Raw genomic sequence first — 13702 nt, 5'->3', positions numbered from 1 at the left:
TGTCCTTTCACTTTATGGTAATCTTTTCCTCTTTCCGCGTACTTTGCTTTTTACTGGCTTTTCTCAATTTTAATAGGTCCAATTTGGTTTCCGCTATGAACTGAGAATTCCACCAATTAATATCTCCACGCGCAGTGTCTACTTTCTTCTTAACAAGAATTCAAAATAGCTTCACATTCTGCACAACTCCAACAATCAACAATGCAGCCCATCAACACGGCTTGGTTACTTAATACACCAACTGCCAAATTCTCTGCTTAAGCTGATACAGTGTAAAGTCGACTCTGCATCTAGAGAGTATCACATTTTACTACCCAGACATTGTACATGCTTGTATATTTTTATATGTTTCATTTAACATTGTGTTCATTGTTACCAGAACCTACTGAATTTCACAAGTGTATAAATTTTTACAACACAGAGCACCTTATTTGTACTTTTATTCCAGACTTCTTAGTATGTATTATTTACTTGTATTAATTATTACTCACCTGCATCACACGTAATATCTCTCATTTTCATTTGCAACATTTCAACCACACTTCATATTGTAAATTATATATCCATAAGATTTTTACCATTAAAAAACATGTTTTAGGATTTTGCCATACATTGTGTATGTTTTAATATGGCTGATGATGACCCCGAGGAGGGTTTAAACTAGTCCCTTATAATGTAAATATTGTAAATACATCTTAGTATTGAATAGGTGGAAATCTCTACTGTGTTATAATTCAAATGTTATTCTCAGTTCAATATGGATCAACAACAAAAATCCAAATTCACGAATATCTCTGTATCACAGCCGGTACGATAAAAAATATGACATAAATGATCGGAAATTTAATACATATAACTTTAGTTATGTAGTATTTATCGACTGGACCACTAATAAATATTTGAGAATAAAATTTTAGGCCTTCCCGTAAACTACCATTTCTCTCAGCATGAACATTATTTATGGCCTAGATTGTAGCGACTTATTCCCGGACTTTAGATGCCGATTTTCATTAAATTCTCTTCAGCCATTTTCTCATGATGCGTGTACATAGATACACAGAAATGACAGAATATTAAAAATTGCATTTTCTTGTTACTGTGAATACGACCAATACAGAAATACCATTCTTTTAAAATTCTGAGCAATGTACAGATAAGATAGTGAGATGGTGCTTACAGTCACGATAGAGCAACAACTGGAGTAACAATGGTAGTAGAACAAGTACCTGGACAGATTAATACAGACAAAACTGTAAGAAAGAATGGGGAAATGAGTGTGCAGGCGAGACAAGCAGAAACATTTCTGAAAAATGTTAGAAGTCTGGTGTAAAAATGTCTCCCAAAACAGTGAAACATCAAACGTACTATACCCCGATACTGATACATGCTTCAGAAACTTGAAGCAATGAGGGTAAAGAGAATAAGTATGATTCACATTAGTGAGAAGAATAGGAGTAACAAAAATGTACAAGGTAAGAAATGAGAAGGTTAGAGAACTGGCGCAAGTGGAATCATTGCAGGATAAAATGCAGGAATCAATGCTTAGGTGATCTAGACATATGAGGAGAATAGAGAAAAAAGGATATGCTAGAAGACGGCTGAAAGGAAAGGAAGACCATGTGACAAAAAATAGGGGAGGACTGGATCAAAGAGATGACAGAGAAATGCTGGGAAAATGAAGACAATGAAGAGGTTCATTTTCTAAACAGACCTGACTAGTGGCTGAAAGCACCGCAAGATGAAGATATTATGGTTATACAAATAAGTTGACAGGTAAATCTATATGTCCAACATAAAACTGTGCCATTCACAGAAAATACACCAGAAACAAAATCTTTAATGTCTGAACAAAATTTTTGTATTGATCCCCTCACCAACAAAATGCGAATACTTTTTTCTGGTACGTAGAAGTGTATAAATTTCAATGATAGATGAATCTTCAAAATTGTAGTTTCTGTAAAGTACATTCTTGCACACTATAGTTTTCATTTTGAAACTTTTTTGCTAGTTGTTTTTACGTCGCACCGACACAGATAGGTCTTACGGCGACGATGGGACAGGAAATGGCTAGGAGTGGGAAGGAAGCGGCCGTGGCCTTAATTAAGGTACAGCCCCAGCATTTGCCTGGTGTTAAAATGGGAAACCACGGAAAACCATTTTCAGGGCTGCCGACAGTGGGGTTCGAACCTACTATCTCCCGAATACTGGATACTGGCCGCACTTAAGCGACTGCAGCTATCGAGCTCGGTAACATTTTGAAACTAATAGGGCAATTGCTTACCTTTAAAGTTGAGTAAGGAAACAAAAGAAAGTGTACACAACAAACAGTACCTTCAAGTTTCTCTCATAGTTATTCTGATTTTAAAGTTGTGGTAGGGACTGAGGACAGACACACACTTAAACACAAGGCAAAGGTTTAAAATCCCCAGAAGGGTACCAAACACAAAGTCTATATTTATTCTCCACATCACTTTAATACATGTCAACCACATCACCACCAGTTCATTAAGAGGTTTCCAAGTTGGGCCACTTCACTTCTTTAATCTATGATAGTCTTCTCTTCCTTAATGAAGAATTCAACAATCTCTTCATCTACATTATTCTTATCGGACACCAACTCGTCTGTATCAACATCTGGAACAAAGACACACAATAATGAGCTAAGCTTGTAATAATTAATTCTAACTGAAGAACAAGATGTTTAGGCAAGGGGCAGTGCAAACCAAGTTCTCAACAGCTCCCTAAGAAAAGTCAATAACAGAATTGCACTTTCAACCAAAACTTAAAGCAGGCATTCTTAACCCGGTGCTCTTTATAACACACTTTGTGCTCTCAAAATAATAAGAAAAATAAAGTAGCGTATTTCATCGCATAATATTTGCACTTTTTATACCAAAATTTCTGAAAAAATAGTACAGTGCGACCATTATGCAAAGAATGTTTTAATAACAGTATTTCTATTACTGAAAAAATTAATTTATAAGTAAACTGTATTTTATACAAGTTTAAGATGCATGTAATACTCATGTATATACATCAAAATAATAAAAATAGTCAAATCAAAATTCATAGTTTCTTCACAACAGTTCAACAAACGTTTCTCCAATCTGAAAATAAAATTAACTTATCAAGTTAACTGCCATTAATCGGAGTATTAAAGTTAAAATATTACACTAGCAAAAACATATTGCATTGTTGTGAAATACAGACTTCCTGTTAAACAATTTACTCAAAATCTTGTATCACTATTGCTGTTTTTGGTATCTGATGTGCCGTCCTCGCCACTGCTCATAATGGTATCAGATTGGTGTATTTGTCGCTCTGCCACACCGCGTCATCTTTGGATCCGTATAGTGCGTTCGAAATCCCAATCCTTTTGAAGCTCTTGGAGACTAGTTTTGGTGGTATAAGGTCCAAACTTTTCACTGCCCACGAGCACAATAAATCGAAGAATGGACGCCTAATATTTCCAGGAGGCAATTGCTGATTGCCACTGATCATTCACTCGTCATAAAATCTACATGTAAGTGGTCTTAAAATGTTTTTAAATACATGTGTCAGTGGGTGCAAAGTAGATATTAGGCCACCGGGAATGGCTACCTGTCGTGTCTTATTTTCATTGAGAAATCAGGAAGGATAGACCAACAATTGGAGGAGGACAACTACAAGTACTTCATTCAAGAAGTGACCTCAGAAACTATCTAAAACAAGCGGAGTCAGCAGTTTCAGTAGTGCAACAAGCCTTCTATCCCACACAGTTTTAAGCCAGTACAGTATCAGTTTTAAGTCCATCCAACCGGATGGTTGCACTCGTACATGAATTCCACAGGGAAACTATTTTCTTAGGCATTGTTTTCCTCCTGAAAATCACGTAAAGCGGGAACTTTCTTCCAAGCGCACAGCTGTGAGTTTGCGTTTGGGAGAAAGTGGTTTGAACCCCACTGTCGACAAACCTGAAGATGATTTTCCGTGGTTTCCCATTTTCACACCCCAGACGAATGCCGGGGCAGTACCTTAATTAAGGCCCATTCCTAGCCCTCACCTATCCCACTGTTGCCATAAAACCTATCCGTGTTAGTACGATGTAAAGTAACTTTTAAATAAAACTAATAAATTAAAAATGGTTTTCCATGGTTTCCAGTTTTCACACTAGGCAAATGCTGGGGCTGTGCTTTAATTATGACCATGGCCTTTTCCTTCCCACTCCTAGCCCTTCCCTATCCCATCGTCGTTGTAAGACCTATCTGTGTCGGTGCAATGTAAAGCAACCTGTAAAAATAAAAATTTAGGCACTCTGTCGTTAGTTGGTCGCATTGAGGAACATAGGTGTACAGACTCGACCAACCTGATAAATCAGCTATTGCTGATCATGCATTAACACCTGGTCATGATGTCATGTTCCAAGGAGTGGATGTTCTTACCCGTATAAAGCAATATCGCCTTAGAATCATCAGGGAGGCGATTGAAATACGGAAACACCCAGACAATTTACAAGAGCGATACAGGCTACAACCTCAGTAAGTCATGGCTACCTATTATCAGAACCATTAAAAAGTGATGCTTTACTGCTGCCATTCGTTGTCCCAAGCATGGGACATTGTAGAGCACAATTTTAAGTTCTTTGTTGATTTCTCTTAGCAACCATTGATGCGTCGTGTTTCTATTTTCTATTTTCTCCTGATGAAGAAAGCCAAGGTACCTTTTGAAACGCGCGTTGAGTGAGCTTACATATTTTAATAACATGGCCAAAAAACATCATAAAGTAATAATGATCACAAACACTTCTGAAGTAGTCCATTTCAATTCAAACTTTGTTGTACAAACAAGAATAATAGCGTTGCTATCCATCCCTTATAACATTTTAACTAGTAATTCAAGATCCTTAGGATGGATCTGATAAAAGTTCAATGTTTTAGACAACCCCTTTTTAGTTCTGTGTGTACTAAAAGAACCTTGATTTTTCTTACTTGCTCATGCAAGTCCTCCTTAGCACTGAAATGTTTATTCAAAAAGGAGAAATTCCTAGGATTTTCAGAGAGCAGAAGGTGGTAGTGGTGGTGGTGGTATATTATTATTTTAAGAGGAAGTACAACTAGACAACCATCCTCTTAATACTAATCGCAGTGAAAAGAGGGAAGGGGCCCGAGAAATGAAGGTGTCGGCCATAGAAAGACAATAGCCTCAAAGGGCATGAAATTTGAAGACTCCCTAGGCCTCAGAAACCCAATACAGTTGGGGTCAGAAAAGAACAAGAGCTGACGAAGGGGTCGGATAAGATCGGTTACAGAAAGGAACCTGGCACAAGTGGAAGCAATGCCAGGACTCAGCTAAGGCCCCCGTGGTCACCAACTCATGCTCCCAAGTTAAGAGCCCCTAGGGCTCCTTTTAGTCTCCTCTTACGTCAGGCAGGGGATACCGTGGATGTATTCTACCGCCTCCACAAGCAGAAGATACCAAAAGGTTCCAAATATTGAAGTGTTTCAAAGGTATGGCTATTACTAGGACAAACTATCAGTGCAAGAAAGCATTCTCATTCATGAAATAGTTAAAGAAAGCATTATCACAATTAACCGATTCACATCTGCAGGATAGCTTACATGTAGTTACAAGCAACTTCTTCCACGATATCACTTAAATTATGAGTAACAGTCAAGTTCAAGGATATCGTCCACATAGTTAGTGTTTTAAAAATTATATATTTACTAGCTGTTGAACCCATTCTCAGTGGGTTAGTTTTTATGCAACTGCAGGGCCAATGCCACCTAACGGAGATGATTGGCAGCTGGGAAAGAGCACATCCTAATTAGCCTTTTCACTCCCAGGTACCTTCCCTGCTTACAATGTCCAATCCCACATTATTTTGTATATTTTAACACTAACTGAAATAAGTTAGTATTAATTTTATATATTTCCAAACATGAAATTAAAATATTGTCTGTTCACATTTTCATCAACATTTCATGACGGTGTGACAAATTTCCATGCAGGGGTGTACACTGTATGAGCAGGTTGGTTTTCTGGTTTCTCCTCCTCCCCATCTCCAGATAAATCACTCCTACTATCACTCTCCACAGAATCATTAACTAAGAAATCATCTTCACTATCCTCGTAATAGTAAGACTCGTCATCATTACCTAAAACATCTAAAATATCATCTTCTGTCAAACATTTTTTACTAGTGGATGCAGTCATCTAGCACGACTAAAGACAGCTGTCAAAAAATAAGGCAACAGACAAAATTAAAGAATTGGTTCTCGTAATGAGCATTGTCAGATGCTGCTGTCTCACACTGAATAAGAGAACCAGACCATAAGACTAAATATGGACTGGGAGAGAGTGCGAAGTCTGAAATAAGAGTTAACTCATGGTTGGGACAGCGAAAGAGAGAGAGTTCCGAGTTACCTCAGCCGTAGGATTGAAAAGGTTAACAAGAGTCCGTGTAAGAACTGGAAAGGAATAAACAAGTGTAAAATCTAGTCTTATATAGAGAGATAGAAACAATAAAAGGAACACACAGGACAAACACAATGGCACAGTCAGGGTAGGAAGAAAGAGCAACAGAAAAAGGACACGAAGATGAACATGAAAAGACAAAAGGACAAGGACAGTATCCACATCCTTATACACTGCCGACTTCAAATAAATAGGGTCTCTGCTCATCAGTCCCAGTTCTTCTACATATATCTCTTCTCAGTCCCTGAAGAGTTAGTTTCTGCAGGAGGGTAGGCTTCAAACTCTGAGGGGCTGTCTCATCTGATATTCAGTCTTAATGTAAGAATTGTAGTGTCCTTGTGCTCCTGTTCATACTGAAAATTTAATTTGTTAGTACTTCTGTTATCATAGTCTGCACAGCAAAAAACGCGAGTCACGAAATATTGGAACTTGTGTTATATAACTTAAAGGTTTTAAATAGAACTGATATTTCCTGGAGATAATTGGAAATTTGAAAAAAAAAAATTAAATAATCACAAATATCTCCATTATTCCATGTATGGTATAAATGCATGCAACATAAAAGATCAGAAATAGTATTTTGCATGGCTTTCAACATGTACAGTATTTTGTTACATTCATATTAACAGAAAAAATATGGGCATTTCCTTTTCTGGTCTCCTTAATATTGTTCTGCCACCATATACTAACCAAACAATACATAGTCTAAAGCACTCTACGGATATCCTTGAACTTAAATACAGAGTTTCAAGAAATTCTGTCGAGCCATTTTCCTGTGATGTTCACACAAGCATTCAGACCAACAGGCAATAACTCAACTAAACCCACATTTGAATTTTGTATCCCTAATTTGAGATAAAGTCATATACAGTAAAACCTCGTTAATTCGAAGTCGTTGGGACTCAAAAATCGGACTTCGAATTACGTGATTTCGAATTAACCGCCAATTCGCAATTCAGAAGTACCAACCCTTGCCACGTTACAAAATATTCTAAGGCCCGTTACTGCATGCATTTAACCTTGATTCACAGTTTATACCTTTCAAATGCCATGAAAAAAGAACTATTTCCAAAATGTATCCAAGAAGGTGCATTTACAGTATTCAAATAATACACTCTGTTATCTCACTGGTAAACATAACCTCACGCAACGAAAGGAAGAAAAAAAGCACGATTCAAAGACGAGGAGAAATCTATGCTCGCTCCCATGTGCAAGTGCTTTATTAATTGGATTACTATACTGTATGCATTTTAGATGCCTTGTATTTACACAGAAAGTAACCGATGCACTTAAAATCGAACTTTCCTATGACTCTATCCTTGTACGATTTCCCACCATGGCACTTCTCTCGTACTTCAGAAATGTAAACACTTGCCGCGTCACGAAGTATTCTAAGATCCACTAATACATGCAATCACCTCGATTCACAGTTTAAACCTTTCAAATGCCATGGAAAAAACTATTTCCAAAATGTATTCAACAAGGTGCATTTACAATGTTCAAATAATGCACTTGGATAAATCACTGACAAACATAACCTCACGCAACGAAAGAAAAAAAATCGCACAATTCAAAGACGAGGATAAATTATGCCGGTTCCCCTGTGCAAATGCATTATTTTTTGGATTTCTTTACTGTTTGCATTTTTATTATAGATGCTTTGTACTGGCATGGAAAGTGCCCGACGCTCTTAAAACATCGTGTCTTATCGAAGTTTCCTATGACGAGGGAATAAAGTATCTGGCTTCCATGTGCATTGCAACGCACTACTATGACCCCCATCCCTCACACTGTACGATTTCCAGGCTGGCAATTTCTCCTTTAAAACAATAAGACCGTTTGGCTCGCATTAAAATAAAGCAATGCAGTTTCACCGGCAGGCATATTTTACCAGTCGGTGGTGGTGCGCAGAGATATCGATGTGGACCTTGACCCTGGGGGCTGACATGCTTCAAATGCTAATCATTTCTTCAGAACATACTAATGCACATGTCCTGTGAATATGAACCTCCTATCTCTAGTCTTTCAAGGTGTTCTGGTTTTTATAAACATGAGTGCATATCATATTACACAAAATTTGCACATCACCGGCAGTACTGTGATGAATATTCTACGTAGCTTATTTCCCATCCAGCATCCTTCCCCCTGTGATGACATTTATGTCTTCTGGTTGATAAGCAATTCTAGTGTAGATGTGCTTAATGTAGGCCTGAATTCTGTCTTATTTTTCCTATCAACACTGAAAACTCCTTCTGTGGGAAATTTATTGCAACTACACTTAATAAAATACTTAAAATACAACATTACCTAAGGTTCTATAGGGAAGTAGAGTAGAGCTCCTTCCTTCACAACGAATTTCACAATATAGCAAAGGTAACAGATGAATGAATAAGTTTAGCTACCAACTAGCAAACACTGAAATGGGGCCAATGACCTTCGATGTTAGGCCCCTTAAAACAACAAGCATCATCATCATCAAGAAACACTGAAATGAGGAGGGTTATAAGCAGTACGCTTGAAATAATTTGAACAATTTTCTTCGTTCCTTTTTTTTCCAACTTTAAATTAAACACACAACCATAACTGTAAACCTACAAAATATTTTATGAAAACAGAACGGGTGGCTGTGTGGTTTGGGTCATGTAGTACCGAGCGAGGTGGTTGTGTGGTTAGGGGGGGCGCAGCTGTGAGCTTGCATTTGGGAGATAATAGCAATGATTCCCATTTGACAGCTCTGAAGGTGGTTTCTGTGGTTTCCTATTTTCACAGCAGGAAAATGTTTGGGCTATACCTAAATAAATTGAAGTAACAGTAGCTTCCTTCCTACTCCTAGCCCTTTCCTATCCCATCGTCGCCATAAGACCTATCTGTGCCGGTAAGACATAAAACAAGTTTTTTAAAGTAGTTCATAAAAGTCAATTAACATCACAATAAATCTACAAAAGTTCACCCATAATTAACAGGTAATACAAATACTACAAGTAAACTGTAAAAAAAGTACCCAGGAAGTGGATGAATCAATTTTATATTATGACAGTTTGTTTGATCTATTTATGATGAATGCCACAGAGCAGCATGCGTCATCTAGTAGAAAATTATTTTATTTTTCAGATGTAACTGCTTCATGACTGCATTTGGATGGGCTTGTATCCTCTGTTCATTTTTGCATGATGCATGAATTATATGAAAATGAAAACCTACAACCTGTTTTCCAGTCATTGACCGGGTCAGGGATGTAGTGAATGAAGCATATAGGCCTACAGGCTATTAGTACGATGGGGTCGCCACTCCCAAAGTGATTTACTAATGGCTGATAGATGCTATGAAATGAAATGAGAATGGAGAGTGTTGCTGGGATGAAAGATGACAGGGAAAACCGGAGTACCCGGAGAAAAACCTGCCCCGCCTCAGCTTTGTCCAGCACAAATCTCACATGGAGTGACCGGGATTTGAACCACGGTATCCAGCGGTGAGAGGCCGACGCGCTGCCGTCTGAGCCACGGAGCTCTGCCTGAATTATGTATGATAATATAATTATTATTTCTGTTTTAGTTATCCTCTGTGTTGTCTATCATAACTTTCCAAAGTGACCAGCAATTGGATACATGAACTTTGCCAGAGAAATCAGAGATGCAATATTATTCAAGAATAAAGGGATTGTAGCAATAAATTTTCATGTGTGAAATCTTCCTCAGTTTAAGAATGAACCACCAATGCACTTAGGTTTCTGCTTGACAGATACAATAAGATCTAAATCTATACTTACTATTACGAAGAGCAAGACGTTTAGGTTTCAACTCGTTCCACTTCTCCATTTGCTTGGATCTATATTCAGCAAACTCTTTGAGTAACCTGGCGCGCTTCTCTATCAATTCCTATAACACAAAAAGTAGTGAGCCAGACTGTTAACACTTCACAGGTCAATTTTTCACTTTTTTCTGCATATCCAATTACCTTAGAAGCTTTGGACAAGCGCATTCGATCCTTGCTCTCAAACTGGTTACTGTATTTCTTAAGGTTCTTCTTTATCTGGTTCTGCTGCTCGACAGACAACAGAGTCGGTAACCGTGGACGCCAAGAGAGCGCGCAGAAAGTATCAATGTTGAAACGCTTCAAGATCTTTCCTTGGAATGACCAGAGCCAATAACCTGTGTCCACCTGTACATACAAATGAAAGAAAAATATTAAAAATTAGCTGAAAATTAAACAAAGTGTGCCTTAGTCAGAATTAGCAGGTACAACACATACTATTTTGCCAGTTTTTGTACGACTGAAGATATTCCAAGCAATAGAGCTACAACTAAACTGTGTAACATAATGATAAGGAAAGATCTTCATTGGGGTAATCACATAAATGGGATTGGAAATAAAGGGTACAGATCTAAGCACATTGTTATGAGGGTATTTAGAGGTGGTTGTGGCATTGGTTGTGACATCATATACAAGCATTAACCCGGCTCAAGGGAGAAAGGATCATCTTCCCCATCCTTTACTTCAGTAATTCTTGTCTGGCGCATCCACGTTGTGGGGGTGGGTATCCTCCACATCAGTAGAACGGTGTGAAGGAGACTTAAGTTCAGGCAGGGACCCAGTCTCACGGGATATAACATGAAACCCATGCCCAGGGTTATGGGTGAAGACCTTAACAGCATCTTAGCCAGAGAAGGAGACCTTCGGAATGGCGAAAATGGTGGATGAGGCAACCCATCCCCTCTGGGGAAAATTAGAAGAGGAAACCACTGCCTTGTGGAGAAGAGAGATCTTCAAAGGCTAAGGGAGTAAACCCCGAAAGGAAATCGTCAGATGCGTTAGGCTTAGCAGGTCAGCAGATGAGTAAATTTGTATTTGCTTTCAACTACAACACAAGCCTCGTATGGAAGTTTAAAAGTGGAAATGGAATTGACAAGTCTCTGACTACAGTTACACAGTATGATGGTAATACTGATGTTCGTGCAAGTTTTAGATCAGAGAACAAAACCCGATTTGGAACAATAAATATTTTAACAATGAATGAGAAGGAAAATGAATTGGCCTAATGGAGAGACGGAAACTCGACATCCTGGGATTAAGTGAAGTAAAATGGAAAGGGAAAGGAATGAAGAAACTAAGAAAGGGGTACACCTTGTACTGGATGGGTGTAAAGAGAAAAGAAATGGAGTGGCATTTGTAGTGAATCACAATGTTGAACCAATAGCTGAAGTGAGTATGTAAATGAAAGAATTATAATAATACACATACATGTAAACAAGGAACTACTGCAGATAATACAGGTGTATGCTCCACAGACAGGATGCAGTGTGGTAGAAAAAGAAGACTTCCTCAATGAACTGGAAGCACATATTGCTGGAGATGGGATCATGATAACGTGGGAACTGACAGAATAGGATATGAGAATGTTCTGGGTCCACATGAGTATGGGGATAGAAATGAAGATGGAGAGAAACTGTTGGACTTTTATCAGAAATAACCTGATAATAAAGAACACATGGTTTATGAAGAGGAATAGCCATAAGATCAGCCGATATAGTTGGGATGGACAGTATGGAACACTCATCGATTTTATAACAACAGACTGAGAATGGGGAAGATACGTCATGAATATGAAGATAATCCCCAGTGAAAATATGGAAGGTAATCATTGATTGTGGAATTAAAACAAGTAAAAAATACCTAAAATTGTACTGAAGAAGAAACCAAAGATCAGGATTTGGGAATTGGAGGAAGAGGATAAAGGAATGGCATTCCAAGATTGTATTAAAAGGAAATTGCCTAACACGGAAATACAAAGTGGAGAAGAGTGGGACAATTTAAGACAGACAGAAGCAGCAACTGAGGTATGCGGGAAAACAAAAACAAAGGTTAAGGGAAAGGAGACACGGTGGTGGACAGAATAAAGGAAAGGAACAAGGTGAAGAAAGAAATGGCTGCCTGAATCCTTGCTTCATCGTTTTTCCTCATGGTCCCCCATATGTCAAAACTGGCATGTAACAAGTCAGATAAATTGCTCACACCTGCGCGCCCCTAACCGTACGGCCAACTCACCCGGTATCATGATCTTCAAGAACCACGCTTGCGGAACTCAAATAAATGTTGACGTTGAAAGAATACCTGTGGCAACAAGGAAGCATTGTACCACTGTTCAAAAAAGGAAATAGGAATAAATATGAAAATTATAGAGGTATAACCCTATTATCACTTGGGCTAAAAGTCATGGAGAAAGTCACAGAAAAAAGATTGAGGGATATAACAGAAACACAGTTAGAGGAAGAACAATATGGTTTTAGACCAAATAGATCAACAATAGACATGATATTTACAGTGCGGACGATAATGGAAATCATATTCATATTTTTGGATTTGTAAAAAGCTTATGATACAGTTAAGAGAAAACATGTATGGGAATGCCTACTGAAAAGGAATGTACCAAAATCATTAATTAAAAAGATAATGTTGTATCATGAGAGTAAAAGCAGTGTACAAGTGGGGAGTGGCGACTCTGAAACATTTAAAAAAAAAGCAAGGAAGTGCACTGTTGCCATTACTGTTGGTGGATGAAATCATAAGACGTGTAAAACAGAGTATCAGTTATGATGAAGTGAATGTTTTGGCATTCGTAGGTGATGTGGTGATTTGGGGAAAGAGAGAAAAGGAAGTAGAAAGGAGACTGGACATTTGGAATGAAAATCTGAAGGAGTTTGGAATGGTAATTAGTAAAAAGAAAACTGTAGCCATGCACTATGGAAAAGAGAAAAAGAGAAGTCAAGTGAACATACATGGAGAACGATTAGAGAATGTAGAACAGTTTACATATCTGGGTAGCATTATTAATGGAAGTAATGAAATCAACCCAAAAATTAATAACAGACTAAGTAAAGGTACCACATTTTATCAAGTCAGAGAGCTTTTATGGGATGACAAAGTACTCAAATGAATGAAATTAACATTATATAAACAGTATTTCATACCAACTGTAACATACAGACTAAAAACGCTAGTAACTAATAAGAGACAAGATAGCAAGATCCAAGTAGTAGAAATGAAATTTTTAACAACATTGGTTAAAAAGACAAGAATAGGTAGAATTCAAAATATTAATATCAGAGAAGAGCTAAATATAGAACCGTTAGTACAGAACATACAGAAAGCAAGACTGAGATGGTACGGACATGTAAAAAGAATGGGAAAGGAACGGGTAGCAAGAAGGGAGTAGGAAAGACAAGTTAAGGGAAAGAGACCAGGCGGAAGACCG

The 13702-nt window shown here is 37.9% G+C and overlaps 1 protein-coding gene across 1 annotated transcript in view; it reads right to left on the bottom strand.

Annotated features, from left to right (window-relative positions):
• Window positions 1-2415: 2415 nt before the first annotated feature.
• The window catches only part of eIF3b (eukaryotic translation initiation factor 3 subunit b), a 142695-nt gene continuing 131408 nt past the window's right edge, over window positions 2416-13702 (bottom strand). The window contains exons 11-13 of the mRNA XM_067150355.2: window positions 10408-10611; window positions 10220-10328; window positions 2416-2634 (exon numbers count right to left, since the gene is read on the bottom strand). Of these exons, the coding sequence (XP_067006456.1) occupies window positions 2540-2634; window positions 10220-10328; window positions 10408-10611 (408 nt within the window). The 3' untranslated portion in view covers window positions 2416-2539. The remainder of the gene's footprint in view (window positions 2635-10219; window positions 10329-10407; window positions 10612-13702) is intronic.

Source organism: Anabrus simplex, chromosome 6 (genome assembly GCF_040414725.1).
Source record: "Anabrus simplex isolate iqAnaSimp1 chromosome 6, ASM4041472v1, whole genome shotgun sequence".
In the NCBI taxonomy this organism is placed as follows: domain Eukaryota; kingdom Metazoa; phylum Arthropoda; class Insecta; order Orthoptera; family Tettigoniidae; genus Anabrus; species Anabrus simplex.
Note: the sequence above shows the minus strand (reverse complement) of the source record. Positions and strands in the feature narration are given on the sequence as shown.